The 26,223-nt window shown below is 47.1% G+C and overlaps 1 protein-coding gene across 1 annotated transcript in view; it reads left to right on the top strand.

Annotated features, from left to right (window-relative positions):
• The window catches only part of POLR2E (RNA polymerase II, I and III subunit E), a 27,241-nt gene extending 1,018 nt beyond the window's left edge, over positions 1–26,223 (top strand). Inside the window, exons 2-7 of the mRNA XM_073547146.1 lie at positions 11,612–11,786; positions 11,870–11,985; positions 12,142–12,222; positions 13,495–13,553; positions 21,072–21,150; positions 25,891–26,223. Coding sequence (XP_073403247.1) covers positions 11,612–11,786; positions 11,870–11,985; positions 12,142–12,222; positions 13,495–13,553; positions 21,072–21,150; positions 25,891–25,956 — 576 coding nt within the window. The 3' untranslated portion in view covers positions 25,957–26,223. The remainder of the gene's footprint in view (positions 1–11,611; positions 11,787–11,869; positions 11,986–12,141; positions 12,223–13,494; positions 13,554–21,071; positions 21,151–25,890) is intronic.

Below are 26,223 nucleotides of genomic sequence, written 5' to 3'. Positions count from 1 at the left end.
GGGTTAATATTAATAGCCTGGGAAGGGGCCAGGAATATTGGTTTCCTCCAAGACTAAAAGAACATCAGGCCTCAGCTGCCCCAGAAATGTCTCGCTCTTCCCATTTGCCTTGTGGCAGTGGCAGGTGGGGTTGATGTTAGCTTTGTAATGTCAGCTGTTAAATGGCTATTGACTTCGAGACCATGGGTTAGTAATGGAGATTTTACCCACATATTGTTATCCAAATAAGAAACACCGTATTCCTCACCTGTCCGTCAATAATCCATATGTGCCACAAAGAACCCAACTCCTGCTGCATCTGGATGCATTGCTTGCAGTGTCATGATGCCACAGCTCTGCCCTTGCATCCAGGACACACTGAGCTGGAGGTCACAGAAAGGTCACAGCCGGCTGTTCCCACGGGCAGCTCTTTTTGAGTCTGCCTGTTAACTGCAGTTCCCTTACTGATGTCACCGCTCGCACCGTGAGAAATTATGGCCTATGCTGCTGGTAAAAAACCGGACATGTCGGCGTGTTTTGCCCACAGATACACAGTTCGTGGAAACACGGACATATGCACAGACTTACTTGAATGAGCCTACGAGCGGATTCTGGCCCCACACATGCTGGATACACTGATGTGTAGTCAAGGAGGCCTAATGCAGTGTTTCCCAAACTCCAGTCCTCACTGCCCCCAACTCGTCATGCTCAGGGTTTCCTTAGTACTGCACAGGCGATGTAAGTGTCGTCAAGGCATCAGGAATTCAATCAACTCTGCAACAGAACATGATCTGTTGGAGGCCGTGAGGACGGTGTTTGGAAAACACTGCCCTAATATACAGCTCTGGCAAAAATTAATAGACCACCACATCAAAAGCCTGTCATGGGCAGCCCATTCTCCAGACCTGAACCCCATTGAAATCCTCTGGAATGTAATCAATAGGAAGATGGATAGTCACAAGCCATCAAACAAAGAAGAACTGCTTACATTTTTGCGCCAGAAGCAGTGTGAAAGACTGGTGGTAAGCATACTAAGACACACGAAAGCTGTGATCATGATTATTCCGCAAAATATTGATTTCTGAACTCTTCCTGAGTTAAAACATTAGTATTCTTGTTTCTAAATGATTATGAACTTGTTTTCTTCGCATTATTTGAGGTCTGCAAGCACTGCATTTTTTTTTTTTTTTGTTATTTTGACCATTTCTCATTTTCGGAAAATAAATACAATATTTAGTGCTTGGAAATTCGTAAACATGTTAGTTTATAGAATAAAAGAACAATTTACATTTTACTCAAAAATATACCGATAAAGAGAAAAATCAGACAAACTGAAAATTTTAAAGTAGTCTCTTACTTTTTGCCAGAGCTGTATATGGGGCCATCCCACTCTCCTCAGCAAATGACATCAGAGGAGGGGAAGATCCGGCCTTTTAGGAAACAATACCTGTACATAGCCACAAAGGTAGGATGCTGACTAGGGTTGATCGAATAGCTATAGCGCTTCCCAAATAGCTGCATGGGGAACTCGGATACCTGGAACACTCCCAATAATCAGCTGTTCGGCCTCGCAGCTTCTTGTGTCGCGACTGTGTGACAGTCACAAAACACAGGTTTCCCATTCATGTGTCGTGACTGTCACACAGCTGTGGCGCTGAACAGCTGACTATCGGGAGCGCTCCAGGTATCCGGGTTCCCGATGCAGCTATTCCGAAAGTGTAATAGCTATTCGTGTAAGCTCTTCTCCGAAGCTATTCGATCATCCCTAATCCTGACCCTGTCTCGTATTGAAATGTAATTTCCTGTAACAGTGTAAAGATTATTATGAAAGGAGAAGGGTCAGCTGTGACATCATGTATTGTGATTGGTGGATCCTGTGTTGTCAACTGTGTATAGGGGTTAGTGGTCATTGTAATCCCGTGGGTTATCGGCTGTGTATAGGGGTTACTGTTATGATTGGGTCACCGAGGAGGAGAGCAAGACCAAGCTAAGCCACAGAAAACCAGAGAGGTTGGTAACTATGCGGATTGCAGACCCCTGATCCTATCCACACAACTAGCAGTAGCCGTGGAGCGTACCTATGATGATCCTAGATGCCTCGGCACAGCCGGAGAGCTAACTAAGCCTAAAGCAAGAAAGGGGAAATCTAAACTGCCCCGGAGCAGACCCTAAAGGAATAGCCCCCAAACATATATTGTCGGTGAGACAAGATGAAAACACAAACGCAGGTAAGAAAATAGACTGAGAAAACGATGGGGCCCACACTAACTAGACAGGACAGGAAAGGAAAGACAGTGTCTGCAATCACGCAAAAAATGTCCAACACGTCTGATAGAAAAATGCTGAAGTCGCACGACTTCGCCCACTCTATCAGCACTGTGGTATATTCTGAAAGCCGAGCAAAAACAGGCCAATCTAATAAGGGACAAAAACAAACTGGCACAAGCAGTAACATATGGATGGTGATTCAGCACAGCCCCAGCCGGAGCTGGCTGACCACAAAACACTGAAATAGACAGAACCAGATCAAATGTGAACAATAGCAAAGAACACTTAGCTGAGCATGCAGGGACTGAGCTGGAAACTAAGACCTCAGGAGGCAGGAAAAAATCAGCAGGGATAGAGGGAGTCGGCTGTCTTATATCCAGTCAGAAACCCCAGATCTCCAATCGTCCTCCTCATTATCAGGTGGCAAGCCTCTGTTAATCAAATCAACTCCATTACCTCCAGTAACCACCAGAGGGAGCCCAGAAAGAGAACTTGCAACCCCTCTGTCAATATAACCAGCTCCATTACCTTCACTAGTAACCAGAGGTAGGCCAGAAAGTGAATTCACAACAGGTTACTGTTCATTGTAATCCTGTGGGTTATCAGCTGTGTATAGGGGTTACCGGTCATTGAAATCCTGTGTGTTATTGTCTGTGTATAGGGGTTACCAATCATTGTAATCCCGTGGGTTATCGGCTGTGTACAGAGGCTACTGGTCATTGTAATCCTGTGGTTTATTGGGTTATCGGCTGTGTATGGGAGTTACCGGTCATTGTAATCCTGTGTGTTATCGGCTGTGTATAGGGGTTACCGGTCATTGTAATCCTGTGGGTTATCGGCCGTGTATAGGGGTAACTGATCATTGTAATCCCGTGGGTTATCGGCCGTGTATAGGGGTTACTGATCATTGTAATCCCGTGGGTTATCGGCTGTGTATAGAGGTTACTGGTCATTGTAATCCCGTGGGTTATCGGCTGTGTATAGAGGTTACTGGTCATTGTAATCCTGTGGGTTATCGGCTGTGTATAGAGGGTTACTTATTGTAATCCTGTGGGTTATCGGCTGTGTATAGAGGGTTACTTGTCATTGTAATCCTGTGGGTTATCGGCTGTGTATAGAGGTTTCCGGTCATTGTAATCCCGTGGGTTATCGGCTGTGTATAGGGGTTACCGGTCATTGTAATCCTGTGGGTTATCGGCTGTGTATAGGGGTTACTGGTCATTGTAATCCTGTGGGTTATCGGCTGTGTATAGGGGTTACTGGTCATTGTAATCCTGTGTGTTATCGGCTGTGTATAGGGGTTACTGGTCATTGTAATCCTGTGGGTTATCGGCTGTGTATAGGGGTTACCGGTCATTGTAATCCTGTGTGTCATCGGCTGTGTATGGGGGTTACCTGTCATTGTAATCCTGTGGGTTATTGGCTGTGTATAGGGGTTACTGGTCATTGTAATCCTGTGGGTTATCGGCTGTGTATAGGGGTTACTGGTCATTGTAATCCTGTGGGTTATCGGCTGTGTATGGGAGTTACCGGTCATTGTAATCCTGTGTGTTATCGGCTGTGTATAGGGGTTACCGGTCATTGTAATCCTGTGGGTTATCGGCCGTGTATAGGGGTAACTGATCATTGTAATCCCGTGGGTTATCGGCCGTGTATAGGGGTTACTGATCATTGTAATCCCGTGGGTTATCGGCTGTGTATAGAGGTTACTGGTCATTGTAATCCCGTGGGTTATCGGCTGTGTATAGAGGTTACTGGTCATTGTAATCCTGTGGGTTATCGGCTGTGTATAGAGGGTTACTTGTCATTGTAATCCTGTGGGTTATCGGCTGTGTATAGAGGGTTACTTGTCATTGTAATCCTGTGGGTTATCGGCTGTGTATAGAGGTTACCGGTCATTGTAATCCCGTGGGTTATCGGCTGTGTATAGGGGTTACCGGTCATTGTAATCCTGTGGGTTATCGGCTGTGTATAGGGGTTACTGGTCATTGTAATCCTGTGGGTTATCGGCTGTGTATAGGGGTTACTGGTCATTGTAATCCTGTGTGTTATCGGCTGTGTATAGGGGTTACTGGTCATTGTAATCCTGTGGGTTATCGGCTGTGTATAGGGGTTACCGGTCATTGTAATCCTGTGTGTCATCGGCTGTGTATGGGGGTTACCTGTCATTGTAATCCTGTGGGTTATTGGCTGTGTATAGGGGTTACTGGTCATTGTAATCCTGTGGGTTATCGGCTGTGTATAGGGGTTACTGGTCATTGTAATCCTGTGGGTTATCGGCTGTGTATGGGGGTTACCGGTTATTGTAATCCTGTGTGTTATTGTCTGTGTATAGGGGTTACCGGTCATTGTAATCCTGTGGGTTATCGGCTGTGTATAGGGGGTTACTGGTCATTATAATCCTGTGGGTTATCGGCCGTGTATAGGGGTTACCGGTTATTGTAATCCTGTGTGTTATTGCCTGTGTATAGGGTTTACCTGTCATTGTAATCCTGTGGGTTATTCGCTGCGTATAGGGGTTACCGGTCATTGTAATGTCTTGTGTTATCGGCTGTGTATAGGGTTACCGGTCATTGTAATGTCTTGTGTTATCGACTGCGTATAGGGGTTACCGGTCATTGTATTCCTGCCTGTCATGAAAAGTCTTCCTGAAAGTACAGGAAGTCTGGCCCCGATGCCTCAGGTCCAGGGATTTCTTTGCCAGTCTTGATAAGGGGACATATAGGAGTTAGACGCTCCTTGTTCCTTACAGGTGAATGTCTTTTAATGAATCCTGAGCGCCTGGCCACAAATCTTACTCTCCTCTGGCTGGATTTAGGAAGGTCTCGGCTCTTCATGAATTAGATGAGCTATGGCATCACGTCCATTCTGCCCCAGCTCTGCCCATGTTGGCAAATCTTGGAGAAACTAGTGACAATGTCAAAAGTCACAACACTTTTTACGCAACATTTTAGAGTAATTTGTACCAGAATTCTCTAAAATTGCTTTGATGAAGGAAAGAGTCAGATGGCTGTATTTCTCCAGTGAGGATCGCCCTGTGCTGAGTATTCTGTGGTGCTGAGAGAGGAGCGGGATGACCACAAGCAAGCGATTTGCAAGCATGTGTCATGATCCCAGTGCAGGTTTTTGAGCTGCACGTCAGGGGTTAATGTCTGTAGCTCAGTGCAGGTTTTGGCCTGCACACCTGGGGTTAATGATTGTGGCCTCTTTCTGGTTCTGGGAGAGCTTCTTAAACCCCTGGGAGGCTCCAATCCCTGCCAGTTATACTTTTGCCTTTGGCCGAGTGTGCTGACCTCTGTGTGCCTGTTCGTTGTTATAGCTTGTTTATATGGTTCTGACCCGGTTCTGTTTCCCGTTGTGAGTTTGCCTGTTGATTCTGTGCTGCGCTACCCTCTCTGTGTATGACTCATTGCCTGTGATCTGACTACTTTCTGCTCGCCCCTCTTGTACCTTGCAGCTATCTCTGTGTATGACTCATTGGCTACATCCTGACTATCCTCCCTGTCTATGCCCCTTGGTAACTTTGTCTCGCAGTTACCCTGCTAGGAGTTCTCTTGCAGCTCCTAGCTCTCTGGAGTTTAGGCCACGTCCCTAGCAGTCACGTGCTGCGGCTCTGAAGTACGCATCTACTCGGCTGCTGCCCGCTCCACAGGTATCTTTGAGCACAGTTTGCTTTACTCGGGACACACACTGGCTCAGTTCAGTGCGGTGTTTCTGAAATTATAACTGGCCTGCTGGGGAACTCATACCTTTACCGGTTCCTGATAGGCCATGGACTCATCTTTCCATGGATTTTATTACCGGCCTTCCACCTTCCAGGGGCAATACCGTGATCTGGGTGGTGGTGGATAGGTTTTCTAAACAGGCCCATTTCATTCCTTTGGCAGCATTACCCTCAGCAGAAACATTATCAAGGTTGTTTGTGCAGCATGTGGTCCGATTGCATGGGATAGCCCTGAATGTTGTGTCTGACAGAGGTGTGCAGTTTGTGGCCAAATTTTGGAGGGCGTTCTGTATGAAATTGGGCATCTCGCTCTCCTTCTCGTCGGCATATCAGCCGGAGAGTAATGGTCAGACAGAATGCACCAAGCAATCCCTTGAACAAATTTTCAGGTGTCTGACATGCGCCAGACAGGAGGATTGGTGTGATGCGTTACCGTTGGCGGAATTCGCTTTTAACAACCGGGTAAGTCAGTCCACCAACATGTCCCCATTCCTGATTAACTATGGGTTTAATCCGCATTTTGGGGAGTTTTCACGGGTGGATTCCGGTTGTCCAGGGGTAGAGGGGTCCGTTCAACGGTTAAAAAACCTCTGGGCTGAAGTCCAGCGTAATATCTCTCAGGCCCAGGGGAGGTACAAATATTTTGCTGACAAAAAAAGAGCCTCGGGAGACATGTTTCAGGTGGGAGAGAAGGTTTGGCTTTCCACACATAACATCATCTTAAAGGTACCATCAGCTAAGTTGGGACCAAAGTTCATTGGTCCGTACAAGATTATGGAGATAGTCAACCCAGTGGCATATAGGTTGCGTCTCCCCGCCTCCTTAAAATATCCAATGTGTTCCATAAATCTCTGTTGAAATCCATAGGGTCTGTCAAAGAGGACTCCGAGCCTGTTGTTCCTCCAGTGCTGGTGGAGGGTCAATTGGAGTATGAGGTCGGACATATTGTGGACTCTTGGCGGGTGCGCCGCTCTTTGCAATACCTGGTCCACTGGAAGGGATATGGACCAGGGGAGCGCTCATGGGTCCCTGATCGCTCTGTACATGCAGATCGCCTCGTTCGGGCTTTCCATGCCAAGTACCCGGGGAAGCCTGCGGGTCCAGAGGCCCCCCGTTGAGAGGGGGGTACTGTCATGATACCAGTGCAGGTTTTTGAGCTGCATGTCAGGGGTTAATGTCTGGAGCTCAGTGCAGGTTTTGGCCTGCACACCTGGGGTTAATGATTGTGGCCTCTTTCTGGTTCTGGGAGAACTGGGAAGCTCCAATCCCTGCCAGTTATACTTTTGCCTTTGGCCGAGTGTGCTGACCTCTGTGTGCCTGTTCACTCTTATAGTTTGTTTATATGGTTCTGACCCGGTTCTGTTTCCCGTTGTGAGTTTGCCTGTTGATTCTGTACTGCGCTACCCTCTCTGTGTATGACTCTTTGCCTGTGATCTGACTACTCTCTGCTCGCCCCTCTTGTACCTTGCAGCTATCTCTGTGTATGACTCATTGGCTACGTCCAGACTATCCTCCCTGTCTATGCCCCTTTGTCTCGCAGTTACCCTGCTAGGAGTTCTCTTGCAGCTCCTAGCTCTCTGGAGTTTAGGCCACGCCCCTAGCAGTCACGTGCTTCAGGTCCTGCTGTTCTGAATTACGCATCTACTCGGCTGCTGCCTGCTCCACAGGTATCTTTGAGCACAGTTCGCTTTACTCAGGACACGCGCACTGGCTCAGTGAGCAAGTTCAGTGCCGTGTTTCTGACACATGCAGTCAAATCCCTACTAAAGTGTATTCGGCCTTGCGCAATACACTTTCATTCAGCGAGACTGGAAACAGTCTAGTTGGGATTTTGCCGGGAGTAATCATATCGCTTACTTGTACTCACCCGAGCGCCATTCCCAGAGCTGACACCAGAGAATCGTTGCAGTGTGCAATATGGGAGGATTCACAAGTCTGCAGTCACATAAAGGGAGTGGACAGCCCCCATAACGCTAGGCCATAAAAAAGATTATACGAAATTGCATAACACCGAAACCAAGGGTGTGTACAGAGACCGTAACCCCTCAAAGGAATGCAGAACGCCCAAATGACTATATCCTACAATATAATGAAGTAATGACCCCCCCAAACTGGACAACACTGACATATCAGCCATTATAGATTTTTAACGATAAAATATAAATTTTATTACAAATCTCAGAAAGATAAAAGGTAAATGTATACCAATGGACGGACAATAGCATGCAATTACACAATCCAAATAGTAGGACAATGGTGAGCCAGAACAAACTAGGACATTCACCAAGGACAATAATATGGACAATGGAAAGATAAAGGGGAAGCTGAAAGTGTATCCATATACATGGTCAGTCAATGGAATATAGATGAGATCCAGCACCAATTCAGAGAGGCAGTAATATAGTATGGCACCAGAGCAAATGAACAGTGTTCAGCGTTAGGATGTGCATAATTCTCTTGAACTGACCATTAGGCCAGGTGCACACATAGTAGATTGTGCTGCGGATTTAGAAAAATCCGCAGGTCAAAAGACCTGCGGTTTACCTGCGGATTAGCCTGCGGTTTGACACCTGTACAATGGAGCAGGTGTAAAACCGCTGCGGATTCCGCACAAAGAATTGACATGCTGCGGATTTGAAACCGCAGCAAATCCACAGCATGTGTACTGCATTTTTTAATTTCCATTGAACACAATGCTACTGTACAACGCAGCAAAATCTGCGGATCCACAGGGCCAAAAACACTGCGGATCCGCAGCAGAACCTGCAACATGTGCACATGGCCTTACTATGGGAAATAATCGGTATTATGGTATAATCGATTGGCCCTAGGGGCTGCAGACATTGCTTTTTTTCTGCTAAAATGTTGTGTTAGCCCTAAATTCTTATAGTTTTCACAATGTATAGTAGTGAAAACAGACCCCATGATGTGTTACGCAATCCTTCTGAACACAAAGATACCCAATATGTGGTCAAAAACTACTGTTTGCGTGCATGGCAGGGCTAGGAAAGGCAAGAGAGCTACTTGATTATAGGAGCGTAAATTTGGCTGGATTGTAGTAGATTGTGAGTGCCATGTTTCATTTGCAGAGCTCCTGACATGCCAAAACAGCAAAGACCCCCTACAAGCAACCACATTTTGGAAACTAGACCCCTCAAGGAATTCATCTAGGGGGGTACTGAACATTTTTAACCTACAGATGATTCACAAAACTTGATAAGATTTAGATGTGAAAGCAAAAAAAATAAATTTCTCCCGCTAAAATCCTATTTTAGCCCCAAATTTTTAATTTTCACAAGTGGTAATAGGAGAAAATGGACACCATCATTTGTTCAGCAATTTCTCCTTAATGTGGAAGCACATGGCAGGAATCGGATGGGAGGGAGCGCTACTTGGCTTTTACAATATGGGAAAGAGAAGAAAACGACCATTAAGTCTTCCGAGTGACTACCGTATTTTCGGACTATAAGACGTACTTTTTTCCTCCCAATATGTGGAGGAAAATGGGGGGGTGCGTCTTATAGTCCGGATGTACCGGCTCTGGCTGAGGTGGGGAAGCGGTTTCGGCGGAGCAGCGGGTCACAAAGGCTGGAGACGGCTGTAGCTAACTCCTGTGCCTGCTGCTAAAGAGAAATTAATATTCACTGCATTCCACACCCATGGGCGTGGAGGGCAATGAATATTCATTTCTTTCTGGCATCCTGGTATGATTGGCCCCATCCCGTTCCTGGTATGATTGGTCCCATCCTTATTCTCGTATGATTGGGCTCCGTCCTGGAATACATGGCCCCATCATAAAAGATTAAAAAAAAACAAACGGTTACACTTACCTTCCTCCGCTCCCTCGCAGCGTCCTGCTCCGTTGCCAGCAGCTGCTTAATGCTTGTAAGCAGTGCATAGCAGGGACGTCATGCGCTGCTCACAAGCAGAGCACAGGTGCCGGAATACTCACCGAGACTGTTTATTGCAGAGAGTATTCATTGCTCTTCAGTAACGCGCAGTGTCAGCCACCAGCTTCCTGCTGCTACCGTTGGTCACGTGTGCCGATACTTAAGAGAAATGAATATTCAGAATATTAATTTCTCTTAAGTATTGGCACACGTGACCGCTGGCAGCAGTAGGAAGCTGGAGGCTGACACTGCACGCTACTGTAGAGCAATGAATACTCTCTGCGATGAACATTCCCGGCGACGGCAGCGAGTATTCCGGCACCTGTGCTCTGCTTTTTAATCTTTTCTGATGGGGCCAATCATACCAGAATAAGAATGGGGCCAGTCATGCCAGTATACGGATGAGGGGGACTATTTCTACCAGTATACGGATGAGGGGGACTATTTCTACCAGGATAAGGAGGATGGGGACTATTTCTACCAGGCTAGGGATGAGGAGGCATACATACCAGGATGGGGATATTAAGTACAGAATTGACCATATTTTTTGATTGTCCGAAAAATACGGTATTTTGTAACATCCACGCCGTACTTTTCTTTGTAGAATTGCAAATCTGCGAGTCTAGTACCGATACATTGTGTCTCCTTACAGTGTAGAGCCCCCATATATTGTAGTGCCCCCATACATTGTTACATTATGCCCAGCCTATGTGTCTGGCAATACACACCCGTAAATTAAGTGCCTTCTCTCTTACAATAATGCCCAAACATGTAGCCGCTTACTGTGATTTAGGCACAGAGGGGCTCAGAAGGAGGTGGGCATTTGAATTTGGGAGCGCAGAATTCACTAGATTTTATTTGAGGGGGTGGGAGCTATGATGCTTTTCCCGAGTCTTTGTTCTACCAGTAATGTGGGAACCCTCTATAGTTCCAGTGACAGATGACGGACCTGAGTGCATAATGTTTTTTGTGTGGGATACATTAGGGTTTTTATTGGTAACATTTTGGGGTACATAATATTTTTTTATTACTTCAAGAATAAGGCTGAATCACATTCTCGTGTTCTGCACTGAGCACTTATGACGGGGTGTCTGTGTAAATCCCAGAAAAATGCAATCGAGACAAACCCCCCAACAAAATCGCTCAACATAATGAGGCAGATAGAGACCCTTCGTACTCCTTTTGGCGTTTCTATTGCTGGAATCCATCTTTTTAGATGTTAACAGATCTGTGGTCGCCCACACTTGTGCGCTAAAAAGATGCCTAAAAGTGACTTCATGTTCCTCATAAGTGAGTGGTTCTGTCTGGATTTGATCTGAATCGTTGTTTTTGGTATTTACACCAAAACCCCAATGTAAGCGCTCGGCGGAGAGCACAGGATAAATGTGAGCTGACCTTGTTCCAATTCTTGTGAGCTTATAGACAGCAGAACCTGAATAGTTCCTATTTTTATTTTTACATGGTTCGCCGTGCTGTATAAATAAGGAGGATGTATTCTTCGGGTCAGTGCGATACCAGATTTTTAAACAAAAAAAAAAAAACACTGGCGTTGTGCTTTAATTTAGGCGAACAATGATTTGATGTGGAAAAGCTGATGTATTTACAAAGCCCTGGAGTTCACCATATGAAACTTTTTTGACAAGGTTAAATTTGTACTGGTTATTTAGTTGCTACGTAGCCCTTTATTAGAAATGGGGAATATTTGCACAAACACCTATGTTGCCATTTCACGATCACTGTTTTTACCCAGTTATGCCATGACCGAGGTTACCTTGTGACACAAGATGAGTTGGACCAGACATTAGATGAATTCAAGGCACAGTTTGGTGACAAGCCAAGTGAGGGTCGACCCCGGCGAACTGATCTTACTGTGTTGGTGGCTCACAACGATGATCCCACTGATCAGATGTTCGTATTTTTTCCTGGTAAGTGCAAACGTAATGGAGGGTGTATGTGTAATCACAGGTGTTGATTAATAAAAATAATCTCCATTTCTGTACCATTTCAGAGGAACCAAAAGTTGGAATAAAGACCATCAAAATGTACTGCCAGAGGATGCAGGAAGAGAACATCACCAGAGCCATCATTGTGGTGCAGCAAGGAATGACTCCGTCTGCTAAGCAGGTGCTTCTCAGCTATTATTACTGCAGGTTATAGATGTAATGGGGATGAGAAATCCCTTTTTATCAGGATTTAGTTCAGGTTTTATCATGAGTTACAGGCTATGTGCGCTACCATCTGAGTATCTCACTAGATCTATGTTAATCTTTTATGTTTTAGTCTCTCGTGGATATGGCTCCCAAATACATACTTGAGCAGTTTCTGCAACAGGAGCTTCTGATAAACATCACAGAGCATGAGGTAAGTTCAGAAAGCTATCGAAATAGACTGAATATAATAAAGATGGAGGCCAGTTTTTATAGTGGCCTGTGCAACAGGCATACTGCCTTCTAAAAAGCATTCACAACCGTTTGACAGCCACAACACATGGGGATTCCCTAACAAACAGGCAGTCGGCAATCCCTGCATGTGTTGTGGTTGCCTAAGGCTGTGTTCACACACAGCATTTTTTTAGCAGTATTTTTAGCGGTTTTTCCAATAAAACCGCTAAAAATAAGCTTCCCATTCATTTCTATGCATTTTGCACTTTCTATGCATTTTGCACTTTTTGTGCATATTGATGCGTTTTTTTTTACCGCGAAAAAACCGCATCGCGGTAAAAAAAAAACTCAGCATGCTCAATAATTTTGCAAATTTTTCCGTGTTTCTGGCTAGTTCTATGCGTTTTGAAAACGTGCTGGAAAAAAAACGCATAAAAACCGCTCGTTTTCTGCGCAGAAAACGTGCAGAAAAAAAACGCACGGTTTCTGGGAAGGGAGTCAGGTTTTTCAGCAGAAATGTTCTGCTACGTGTGCACTTAGCCTTACAGCGCAAACCATGCAGCCAAGGGGATTCGAACATATTATTCAAGCCCCCACGATTCTCGGGTAACTCTATATCAGAGCACACTCGCTCATCACTAGTGCACATGTTCATCATATCCAATTTGTATGGCTAATCTTCTGGTCATATAGCCTGTAGTACATTGGTTTGATGTCTTCCTGAATTGATATATCCTTTTATGGAAGCGCCTCAAAAAAAGTCAGATCAACACGGACACCTACAAATCACTCGAACAGGGTTACTGAACCTTCAATACTTACTGCACAAATTATGTGAGGAGGATCTTGAATGGCGCTGCAGTTGAACATGCTTCCCTGCCACTCCATTCAGTATGTCTTGACTTACCTAGCCGTGTGCTGTGGTCTTCTGTTTGCATCAAGGCTATAGATTTCAGGATGGAGCGGTAGGGTGCATGTTCATGGGCCTCCTCATTCAGGCTCGTCCTCAATGTAAGTGACCTGTGTGGAAGAAATCAGACATTCGTCGCCTATCCTATGTATCATTGACATCTGTCCGAGGTTTCTCGGCCCATTAACTGAGCATATTTACCCATGTTTATGTAGACACGCATTTGTGTCACATACTTCTATATTAACCTCTGCCTTCAGGGCCGTTGAGAACATTGTTGTATGATATTGCCATATTTACTAATACTACTATCATTTATGCTGTCTTTTTAACCTTTTTAAGTTGGTTCCTGAACATGTGGTTATGACAAAGGATGAAGTCACAGAACTACTAGCAAGATAGTATCCTTTATTGATGGGGCTGCACCCAAGTATATTTACTTCAAAAAGCATCACAGAAAAAAGATACAGCCTTAGGCCTGTTTCACAAGTCCTGATATTTCCGGTTCCGAAAAATCAAGTACTGGTGATGTCTGTGTGTAATACTTGCGGCAACGTGTTGCAACCATGTGCCACATCAGTACCACATGTACCGGCGCCTTGGAAGCAGTGGTACAGTTAGCGCTGTTTCCTAGGACCGGGTGCTGAAGACCGCTCACATCACTGTCGCTTGCTGCTCTACCGGTGATCAGCAGGAGCAGGGTAGAATGTTGAGTTGTATTCAACTGATAACAGCGAGAGCAGGCGGCGGGTGATGAGACTATTATTTCCATCAGCTTACACCTGCTGCTGCTAATAAAAGTGAGAGCAGGCGGCGGCTGTTGGGAGTATTCATCAGCCGCCGCTAGCGCTATAAATAAATACCCGGCTTGGGTTTCCCTGTATTTTTGATAACCAGCCAGACAAAACTGGCAGCTGTGGGCTGCAACCCTAGAAATCATTCCTTTCCTCAATGGATCTTGCAAGCATTTGTTCTGAAAACCTGTTATCCAGAGAGGAGTTTTTCCCTGAAGAATTTGCTTAGCAAAATGAAATACCTGGTTTACGCGCATTATTTCCCTTGCAGGAGGTGTGAATTTTTGTATAAATTCTTGTCTGTCCCACAATACATTAAATGGAGAGCAGAGGTGCTTGAGTAAGTAGGTCCCCTTAGTCAACCACCACGAAAAAAGTTGTGGTTCCAGCCGTGGTCGGAACATAGGGTTATGAAAAATAATGATCAGTGGTGAAGGGTTGGATTGCATCTCCTATTTAAACCTAACTTTCCTCCAGAGCATTAGTGAATAGACCGTGTAAGGGGCCATATTTATTAGATTCTGTGGCAAACGCTCTGTGGACCACATTAAGCCTGAAAATGAGTACGGTCTGGTTAGAAGGGTTCTCCTGGAATCCTATCTAGGTGTATTCCCGTGTGGACAGATGTTGACTAATTGGGCAATCTGGGCTGATCTATAGTAAAGTGCGAAATTAGGTAAGGACAATCCTCCCAATTTCTTATGGAGGAACATGGTCTTCTGCGCAATTCTAAGCCTTTCTCGTTCGCCTTATTGGGGGACACAGAGACCATGGGTGTATGCTGCTGCCACTAGGAGGCTGACACTATGCACAAAAAAAGGTTAGCTCCTCCTCCGCAGTGTACACCCCACGGACCGGCAGGGAATTCCTCAGTTTAGCTTAGTGTCAGTAGGAGGTGGACACGGGTCTTTGATTAGACCCATATCTACCTCGATGTGCGTCGTTCCTTTTCAGGTTCCGGAGGGATACAGTGTGAAGAGTCACAACTGTACTCCCACAAAGAGACTATGAGTACGGCGTGTACTGCCACCCCGTATCCTCATAGGTCTCTACAGCGGGACCAAGAGCTCAGCACGGATGCGTGCCAGCGATCCAGATGGTCCTCGCTCCCCGTCTCCCACCCACTCGCCCACCAGAGCCTGTCGGTCTGGATGAGACGCGGACACTACAGAAGACAGACAGCGTGGGATATTGAGGTACCTTTATTAATTGCTAGACGGAGGTAAGTATGGGGGCCGAGTCACGTCCTCCTCATCCCTAGATGGGCATCTCGGCGGCTCCAATCTTATTCAAAGCGGCCACTGCGGCCGCCGCAATTACTCCTGGCCCTGGCGTCAGAAGGGGCCTTGCCCGGCGTTTTCCCCCCCGCCTTCAGTCCTGGGCCCAGCAGATGGCAACGGCGCTCTGCAGAGCGGTTGCCGCGGCAGCACTGCGGGACTTCCGCGCCGCCCCGCGCTGACAGGTGGCCAACGCTATTAATTTAGGCCCCGGCTTCATTTCGGGCCTTCTTCTGCGTCGTGGCCACGCCCCCCGCCCCTTTCTTCTAAGCGGGCTTCTCTCCCGCCCGTTCCAGGCCCTCCCGCCGCCTCCTTCTTGCACCACAGCCTATTCTTGGCCAGCGGGCGGTGCCTCCTTCAGCCTGGCAGTTAACGCCACCCTTCTTCTTCCCCTGGAAGCGCGCGTTCTCCCATTCCTCTCAGGCGGTCGCCATCTTCCCAGCCTGTCAGCCGGACACCGTTCTGTCAGCCGGATATCGCTCTCTGGGACCGTCAGCCGGATTTCGCTCTGACCTGCAGACAAGCCGGATAGCATTGTCTCTGGGGACACCGGACTGTGAGTAGCGCTGCATCTGCAGACTGACACCCTCCTCTGCCTTCTGTCCCCCAACCTTCCGGCACTACCTCAGTTATCACTATGTCTAACTCTAAATCTGATCGTGCCCGCTCTACGGCTCCCCCCTGCACTCTAGTCAAGTACTTTGCGTGCTCTTCTTGCAATCGCAAACTTCCCTCAGGTCAGTCCACTCCCCTCTGCCTGGACTGTAGCAATCCAATTCAGCCTGACACCGCCCATGAGCCATCTATGGCCCCATGTGAGAGTGAACCCCCCATGCCTGGCTGGGCTTCATCTCTTTCTCAATCAGTGGCAGACCTCACCAGGGTGTCTTAGTCCCTTGTAGCCGCTCTGGATAAGTTGCCCCTGGACACTTCTGCAGGGTCCAGCAGGCCTCAAGAGATTCCGTCTGAGTCAGCCAGCGTTAGTCGCAAAAGACCCAGGCAGGATCTCCAGCCGGAATCCTCCCCTCGTCCCATCTCACCGCATAGTCCGTCTCAGCAGCCTCCTTCCCGGGCCTCCTCTCCCGAGTCAGGTGAAGCGTTCTCGGACAGGTCTTCTGAGGGGATTTTAGAGCTGGATTCGGACCAGGATGCGAACATGAAGGTTACGGTGCAGAACCTCATTGCAGCGATTCACCAGACCTTCGAGATTGCTGACCCCCCCCTGCGAAATCCTCAGATCAGGAGGTTTCGTTCAGATGGGCGGAAACACCCTCCAGGGTATTTCCTTTCCATTCCGAGTTTGGAAAGATTTTTACCAGGGAAAGACAAGATCCGACCAGACGCTTTCAAAGAGGAAAGCGTCTCGGCGTACTGTACCCGTTTGCTAAAGAGCTCACGGACAACTGGGCTGCTTCTCCCTCGGTGGACCCGCCCGTGTCCAGACTTTCTAATAACACGGTTCTCCCGCTTTCAGGCGTGGCGGCTCTAAAGGATTCTAATGATAGGATTATAGAATCCCTAGCTAAGTCCGCCTTCGAAGCGGCTTCAGCGGCGGTATGTCCAAGCTTTGCTTCGTCTTGGGCAGCAAAAGCCATAGCGACTTGGGCAGAGGATCTTCGTCAGGGCATCCTAGATAAAGCACAACCAGAGCGATTGGCTGATCTCGCCAATCAGATTTCCCATGTGGGGGATTATCTGCTTTCTGCTTCTTTGGATGCCGCATCCTGCGCGGTTCAGGCGGCAAGCAACGTTGTGGCAATCCGACGTACAATTTGGCTCAAGGCCTGGCAGGCGGACTTGTCTTCTAAGAAGTCTCTTACTAATCTGCCTTTTCAGGGAGTACGCCTCTTTGGATCTCAATTGGACCAGATTATTAAGGACGCCACCGGAGGCATGAGTTCCCTTCTCCCTCAGTCTAAGCCTCGCAGACCTCCACTAAGGCGTCAGTTTCGACCCTTTCGGGCTTTCCGCCGTTTCAATACGGCGGAGAACCCATCCAACCAACAAAGACCGCAGGCGCGCCAAGATAGAAAGTTTCCTTCAGACCCACTCCTTCCTGGCGATCCCACTCTTCCCAAGGCAGAACATCCAGATCCAGGTCTGGACGGTCTACATCTGCATGACTATCGTCGGACTCCCGAGGGTCCCTTCCGATTGGGAGGTCGACTTCTCTTCTTCAGGGACGTTTGGCTGGCCTCAGTAGAGGACGCTTGGGTCAGGGAGGTTGTATCGTCAGGATACAAGATAGTTTGTTTCTTTTCCACCGAATCGTTTCTTCGAATCCCGTCCTCCAAAGGATCCAGCCTTGATTCCGGGGTTCTTTATGGCCATCACCTCTCTCCTCAGTTCCGGGGTGATTGTGCCCGTTCCCGTCTCGGAGCGGTTCACAGGATTTTATTCAAACCTTTTTGTGGTGCCGAAAAAAGGCGGGGCGGTCCGACCCATCTTGGATCTCAAGCTTCTCAACAAGAGAGTACGCCTTCGCCACTTCCGGATGGAGTCGGTTCGTTCGGTAATTGCTTCCATGGAGGAGCAGGAATTCATGTGTTCAATAGACATCCAAGATGCCTATCTACATGTTCCCATATTCTCCGGACATCAGAAGTTCCTGCGGTTTGCGATTCGCCAGGAACATTACCAGTTCGTCGCGCTGCCCTTCGGTCTCGCCACCGCACCCAGAGTCTTCACGAAGATCATGGCTGCGCTGATGGCCTTGTTGAGGATTAGGGGTCTCGTTCTTTTTCCGTACCTCGACGATATTCTGATCAAAGCTTCCTCTTTTCAACAGGCTCGCCTAAGTTTGACGATTGTCCTAGACAGCCTTTCCAATTTCGGGTGGATCGTCAACAGGAAAAAGTCTTGTCTGATTCCTTCTCAACGTCTTGTGTTTCTGGGCCTACTGTTCGACACGCGTCGGTCAAGGGTCTTTCTCCCACGAGAGAAGATTCTTTCCCTGCAGCAGGATGTACGATCGCTGCAGACCACACAATTTCCGTCCCTCCGAACAGCTATGAGGGTCCTGGGAAAGATGGTGGCGGCGATAGAGGCAGTTCCCTTTGCCCAATTCCACGCCAGACCTCTCCAGCACGCCATTCTGTCGAGGTGGAACAGGTCGGCTCTGTCCCTGGATCGCCCTGTACGTCTTTCATGCCAGGTCAAGCGGTCACTCAACTGGTGGTTGACGTCACCTCTTATCCACTTGGGTCGGTCTTTTCTTCCCATTCACTGGCAGATTGTAACAACGGATGCCAGCCTCCTCGGCTGGGGTGCAGTGTTCCACCATCACACTGTTCAGGGTCGTTGGTCGACTCAGGAATCAGCCCTGCCGATCAACGTCCTAGAAATACGAGCTATCCATCTGGCTCTCGTCCACTGGGAGAGGCTCCTCAGGGGTCTGCCAGTCCGGATTCAGACAGACAATGCCACAGCGGTGGCATATGTCAACCGCCAAGGAGGGACACGGAGTGTCTCAGCCCTGGCAGAAGTGTCCAAGATCCTTCAGTGGGCAGAGATTTCGGTACCGACAATCTCCGCGGTACACATTCCCGGCGTAGACAACTGGGCCGCCGACTTTCTCAGCCGCAAGGGTCTCGCAGCAGGAGAGTGATCCCTACATCCGGAGGTCTTTCTTCAGCTCTGCAGTCGTTGGGGAACACCGGACGTAGATCTGCTTGCTTCTCGCCTCAACAGGAAGGTCCCACAATTTGTATCCAGAGCTCGAGATCCTCTCGCAGTGGGCGCCGACGCTCTGGCCATTCCTTTGTCACAGTTCGAGCTCCCCTACCTGTTTCCTCCCCTGCCTCTTCTTCCCAAGCTGTTGAAGATCAAAGCAGAAGGAATTCCAGTCATTCTCATCGCCCCGAATTGGCCCAGAAGGTCTTGGTTCGCGGACATTGTCAACCTTCTCGCGGACGCCCCCTGGAAGCTTCTAGACAGGGCAGATCTGCTGTCTCAAGGTCCGATTTGCCACCCCAATTCTCGGCCACTCAATTTAACGGCGTGGCTGTTGAGACCGAGGTTTTGAAACGAGCAGGATTCTCCGGTCGTGTAATTCATACCATGATCCGAGCCAGGAAGACATCATCTTCCAAAATTTACTACCGTACTTGGAAGGCCTATTTCACTTGGTGTGAGGCCAATAACATCGCGCCTATGTGCTTTTCGCTCCCTTCCGTTCTGGCGTTTCTTCAGGCAGGGCTGGATGTGGGGCTTGCTCTCAGTTCCTTGAAGGGTCAAGTTTTGGCGCTGTCCATTTTATTTCAGAAGACTTTGGCCTCCCGCCCTCAGGTCAAAACCTTTCTTCAGGGCGTGGCTCACACGGCTCCTCCTTATCGAGCGCCCGTGGATCCATGGGATCTTAATCTGGTTCTTGAGGTTCTGCAAGGTTCTCCCTTTGAACCGCTCAGAGAAGTCTCCCTTTCCCTTCTCTCCTGGAAGGTAGCCTTTCTGGTGGCCATCACCTCCATCCGGCGCGTGTCGGAATTGGCGACTCTTTCTTGCCGCTCTCCTTTTCTGGTGCTTCACCAGGACAAGGTAGTTCTGCGGCCTCCGCCCTCTTTTCTTCCGAAGGTGGTGTCCTCCTTTCACCTCAATGAGGATATTGTTCTGCCGTCCTTCTGTCCGAGTCCAACTCATCCTTGGGAGCGGTCCCTGAACAAGCTGGATCTGGTCAGGGCGATGAGAGTCTATCTGTCTAGGACGTCTTCCTTGCGAAAGACAGACTCTCTTTTCGTCATTCCAGATGGGGCGTGGAAAGGTCACCCGGCTTCCAAGGCTACTATTGCTCGCTGGATCAGATCGGCAATTTTGGAGGCCTACCGGGTTAATCATCGAGTGGCCCCTCCGGGGATCAGAGCGCACTCTACCCGGGCAGTGGGTGCTTCCTGGGCGGTACGTCACAGAGCCTCCGCGCTGCATCTTTGCAAAGTGGCAACCTGGTCTTCGGTTCACACGTTTGTGAAATTCTACAGTGTCCACACCTACGCTTCGGCGGACGCCAGCCTAGGTAGAAGGATTCTGCAGGCAGCGGTGGTGAGTCCACTGGCCTGATGGAAGTTTGTTTCCCACCCCAGGGACTGCTTTGGGACGTCCCATGGTCTCTGTGTCCCCCAATAAGGCGAACGAGAAAACAGGATTTTTGGGTTGCTTACCGTAAAATCTGTTTCTCGGAGCCTTCATTGGGGGACACAGCACCCTCCCATGTTCTACAACTCCTGTTCTTACTTTGGTTGATTTGGTTACAGTTGAGTTGTTCTGTTTTCAATCTATTCTGTTACTTCTCCTACTGCTTTCTCACTAACTGAGGAATTCCCTGCCGGTCGGTGGGGTGTACACTGCGGAGGAGGAGCTAACCTTTTTTTGTGCATAGTATTAGCCTCCTAGTGGCAGCAGCATACACCCATGGTCTCTGTGTCCCCCCAATGAAGGCTCCGAGAAACAGATTTTACGGTAAGCAACCCAAAAATCCTGTTTTTCCCCCACCAAAGAAATTTAGATATCATAGAATGTAAATGGGTGAACGTTCTGGTTGGTAAAAATATCGGGAGGGATCTGTAAAGAAATAAGAAACGAGGAAGGGAGACCATCTTTATTGTGTGTACCTACCCAGCCAAGACAAATTGGCCGAAGACCATCTATTTAAGTATGCTTGGAAACTCTGGATTAATGGGGCATAATTCCATTTAAATAGTGTTGTCCAATTGACTGTTAGATTAATACCTAAGGAAGATTCTAACTATATTTTAGATGGTTTTACCAATATTGAGTGGTTCGTAATCAAATGTCTGGTACAAAAGTATAGTGGTGATTTTTGTTTTTAATTATGAAAATTTCTTAACCATTTATTCAGTAAACTCAGAGAATCCCAGCTTCCTCGTATCCAGGCTGGTGATCCAGTTGCAAGATATTTTGGGTTAAAAAGAGGTCAGGTAAGAGATATAGCAGTTTTAGCACATTGCCATAAAAAATCCATTTCCCGTGGATTAGGCCATACACTACTTTTTGATGCTGGTTTACGCATAATTCCATTAACGTTTAAAACTTTTTATATAATGTAACATGATTTAAAGGGAATCTGTCAGCAGATTTTTGCTACCTCAACTGAGAGCAACCTAATGTAGGCAGAGAGACCCTGAATCCAGGGCTATATCACTTGGATTACTGGCTGCAGCCGTTCTGATTCAGAACAGATATAAACATGTCAGTGACATATATAATTAGTACAATGTGTTTATTACTAAATAAATTATTTTCTGAAAAAAAAATGGCGAGAGTTCCCCTGAAATTTTATTAACCCCTTTCCAACGTTGGGCGTAATAGTACGTCCACGTCAGACTCCCCCTGTTTGGTGCGGGCTCTGGTGCTGAGCCGCACCTTTCCAGGCACATGTCAGCTAATTTATACAGCTGACATGTGCCAGCAACAGATGCGGGTGGAATCGCGATCCACCCGTGGCTGTTAACCAGTTAAATGCCACTGTCAATGTTGACAGCAGCATTTAACTAGCGCTTACCGGAAGTGCGTCCTTTGTCACATGCATGATCGTGGGTCATCAATGGGTCGGCATGACAGCCAGAGGTCTGAAGCAGACCTCTGTGGCTGTCATTGCCAGATTGCTATGCTAGTATGAGACTATTGAAGCACGCAAAAAGTAAAAAAAAAAAGTTTTTAAATGTTCAAATCACCCTTTTCACCCCATTCAAAATAAAACAATAAAAAAAATCGAATATACACATATTTGACATTGATCAATATAAAAAATAACCCGATTGCTAAACGGCGTAACGAGAAAAAAAATTAAAAATGCCAGAATTACGTTTTTTTTGGTCGCTGCTACTTTTCTAAAAAAAAAAAAAAAAAATGGGCGATCAAAAGATCGTAAATACACCAAAATGATATCAATAAAAAAGTCAGCTCAATGCGCAAAAAAAATAAGCCCTCACCCAGCCCCAGGTCTCGGAAAATGGCGTCATTTTTTTTCTCAACAAATTTTGGAATTTTTTTTTACCACTTAAATAAAAAAGAACCTATATACAGCTCTGGCAAAAATTAAGAGACCACTGCAAAATTTTCAGATTGTCTGATATTTCTCTTTATAGATATATTTTTGAGTAAAATGTAAATTGCTCTTTTATTCTACATGGTGGGCTATGTATTTGGATACATCTAAATAAAATGGGAATGGTTGGTGATATCAACTTCCTGTTTGTGGCACATTAGTATATGAGATGGGGAAAACTTTTCAAGATGGGTGGTGACCATGGCAGCCATTTTGAAGTTGGCCATTTTGGACTTATTGAGAATTTCACAAGAAAAACAATGGTATGCTTGGTTTAAATGTAACTTTATTCTTTCATGAGTTATTTACAAGTTTCTCTGTTTACAGCCATTGACATGTCGCAGACGTTAACACGCGAGGAGCGGATAGAAATTGTGTTGATGTCTGGTGAACGCAGTACCTGGGTCATTGCAGCAGATATCAATGCAAGACACCCTACGCAAGAAAACTCACCATTCCCATTTTATTAAGGTGTATCCATATAAATGGCCCACCCAAAAAGTTTGCCTCATCACATTGACCTAGCTGTGTGGCATGGCACATTGTCCTGCTGGAAAAACCAGTCCTCAGAGTTGGGGAACATTGTTTGAGCAGAAGGAATCCACTGTTTTTCCAGGATAACCTTGTATGCAGCTTGATTCATACGTCCTTTGCAAAGGTTCACCTGCCCAATTCCAGCCTTGCTGAAGCATCCCCAGATAATCACATATCCTCCACCAAAATTTCACAGTGGGTGCAAGACACTGTGGCTTGTACACCTCTCCAAGTCTCCATCTAACCATTAGACGACTAGTTGTTGGGCAAAGCTGAAAATTAGACTCATCAGAGAAGATTACCTTACTCCAGTTCTCTATGGTGCAATCCTTATGGCAAACTTCAGCCTGGCTCTCCTTTCCTTCTCATTGATGAAAGGCTTTTTTCTAGCTTTACATGACTTGAGCCCTGCCTCTAGGAGCCTGTACGAACTGTTCTTACCGTGCACTTCTCCCCAGCTGCCTTTTGCCATTCCTTGGGTAGATCACTTGATGTCATCCTGCGGTTCCTGAGTGGCATTCGAATAAGATGACAGTCATCTCAGTCAGTGGAGAGTTGGTTTTGCCCTCTTTTGGCCTGTAGTTCCGTTGGCCCCAATGTCTGCTGCTTGACCTTGTTGTAATGGACTGCCGTCTTAGAAATTTTAAGGATGGAGTCAACATGACGCTTACTGTATCCCTCTGCATACTGTATATTCCCTTATAAAACTTGATTCTTTATTTTCAAAAATGTCTAAAAATGACATGTCTGCATTGCTTTAGTAGAACCATGTTGTTAATATGCTTGAGATTTTTTGCATATTTGTTTGGTCATTAGTTGGCACAACAACATTGGTGATTTGATTTGTCACATTGATTTGTGCCCCATCTCTATCTCTATCATTGATATGTTGGAGTGACCAATGTGTGGGATTCGTTTATACCAGTATGTCCTGTTGCAACACTGGATTAGTTACTATATAAGCAAATGCCTTTTTGGGGACCTCATCTGTTATGAAAATATAATTATAAATGGGCATTTTTTGAGCCACTGTAATATTGTGAATCAGGTTATGTGTTGTTTTTTCTATCAGATACCCTGATAGCTCAAAGACTCAATTCATTTCTTCTTCATTTTGCATTGTTTTCCCTCCGTTACTGGTAGGGTACAATAAGGGAGTGAGGGATAGCCTATGTTGAGTGGGGGCGCCAAAATCGTACTTCCAGGGTGCCAACCTCCACAGTCAGGTAGGAATCATTATAGGCATATCGTAGGGTATCTGTTAGGATAGTTTTTATCCTGGTATGTCTGGCTATATACTTTTTTTCACTGGGTTGGTGTTTTTTAGACATTTTTGAAAAGAAAGAATCAAGTTTTGTCCTAAAGGCCCGGTTGACCGTGTCTGATACCCTGATGGCGGCCCTGCGGCAGAGAGCAGCACAGGAAGGGTGAGCACTGGCTTCAAGCCTTTATTGCTGGCCTCAGCGCTCATTTCCCTGTTCCCGTCTCCTAATCCTCGTCCTTGCCTCAGTCAGCGCCTTCCTCCCCTCGGATACCATCCCCAACAGCCCCTCCTGAACTCTCCCTCCGCCGTGCTGCCCAATTCCCGATAGCCTCCCCTCCGATAGGGTCGCTCACCCCAAGCGATCACATCCACCGTCAAAGCTGCAGCTAACCTGTGCGGAGATTTGTCTCCACTATACGGGTCATGCGCTGTGGCAGTTTCAATACCGGGACTCGCACCGTTCGGTAAGTGTGGGTCCGGGCTGCAGCATAGTCAGCGTGGTAGCTTCCGGCGGAGGGCTCCGGTTACAGCGCATGTAGCGCTACCTCTTTCACCCCCTGTCCCCTGGGCGCTTGCGGCCAGCATACAAATTTAGGCCCCGGTTTGGGCCTACTCCACGCCGCATACAGAAACTCCGCCCCCATTTTCTATGACTTGTGGCAGTGGCGCCAGCTCTGCCTTCCAAATCTGCCGCGTTTTGCAGGCTGCGAGACTTCCTCTTCCTGATCTCGCAGCGCACTGGAGATATAGCCGGGACATCTTCCGGCGTGTCACGACCTGGCCCCGCCCCCATTGGTAAATCACGTACGCTTTGCTACCGGTACTTCAGAGTCAGTTCCTGCCGCTCCAACTCCGCCCCTCCTGCCGGCGCTGCCCTACTGCCGGCACAAGGGGATGGAGAGACACTGCAGAGATCTCTGTGCAGCTTTGGAGGGAGCTGATTGGTCTAACCCGACCGATGAGCGCGCCCTCCAGCTACAGCATGTTTGCAGCAATACACAAATAGTAACTGCACCAACCACCTCTGATACAACAACACCACCCCACAATCATTGTCCAAACAGCTAATAAAGGTTATACATTAACCCCCGCCTTGACTCTTTACATATTTCTGACCTGCTTACATGACTGAGTCGAACAGTCCCTAATGTTGATGGGTGGGGTTTGGAGTCCTGTGTAGGTCATACACATGATCCTCCGTGGTGGAAATGGTGGGAGAGGCTGAGTTTCGTAACCACTCATTGACCTGCTCGCCTGTCGGTCGCAGGCAGGGTGTTCAGCGATGAGCCCGTTATGAGACATAAGTGCCTTTCTCTGCATACCAATTTAATAAACTGTGACCTGTTCAACCCATCTAGGCCTGTCTGTTTTCATTACGGTACTAGTGGGAGGGGGGAAGGCACTGTTCGAGACAAGCGGGTCGCCACAGTCTCCTTCTCAAGAATGTGTTGCCCCTCCACCCCACTTCTCTCACTATGTTCCCACGAGTGGCCAGTCTATTTCCAGACCCCTTTACAGACCCTCACATTAATCTGCTGTAACCCCCTGCTGTAATGCCTATATACTCTTTTGTGTCCTCTCCTGCCCAGGAGCTGTGTGATCAGACCATGTTCCTGTATGGTCAGACACAGCCATTACACAGTACACAGCTGGGGCACATTTATAAGATTATCTCAGCACAGGAGCAGTTGTGTTTTTTTATTTTAACACATCCAGTTGTAGAACTTTTTTTTATTCTGAGGTCTGTTGAGTAAAGTATACTTTGTTCTTTATTCATGGGAAAACCTCATCGATCATATTTCTGTCTTGCAGGTTGTAAAGATCATACGTCCTAGTGAGACTGCTGGCCGCTACATCACATATCGTCTGGTACAATGAGGTTTGCAGTGACAACCTGGAGCACCTATTAGAATCCACATAAAGAGGAAGTAATAAAATGCAGAGCGTCCTTGGAAGATTTTCTAATTTGCTTTAGTCTGCACTTTTTAATTACTATAAACGAGTGTATTATGTTATCTGCATTTCTTTGTATATGCAGTTCAGTAAGAGGCACAGGTGCGGTTATATTTAGCTTTTATAAAGTGATTTTTTTTTGCCCTTTTGCCCTGTACCTCAAGTAAATAAATGCATTTTGATATAAATATA

The sequence above is a fragment of the Dendrobates tinctorius genome, unplaced genomic scaffold, assembly GCF_039654945.1.
Source record: "Dendrobates tinctorius isolate UK_male_01 unplaced genomic scaffold, ASM3965494v1 ptg000011l, whole genome shotgun sequence".
NCBI classification, from domain to species: Eukaryota; Metazoa; Chordata; class Amphibia; order Anura; family Dendrobatidae; genus Dendrobates; species Dendrobates tinctorius.
Note: the sequence above shows the minus strand (reverse complement) of the source record. Positions and strands in the feature narration are given on the sequence as shown.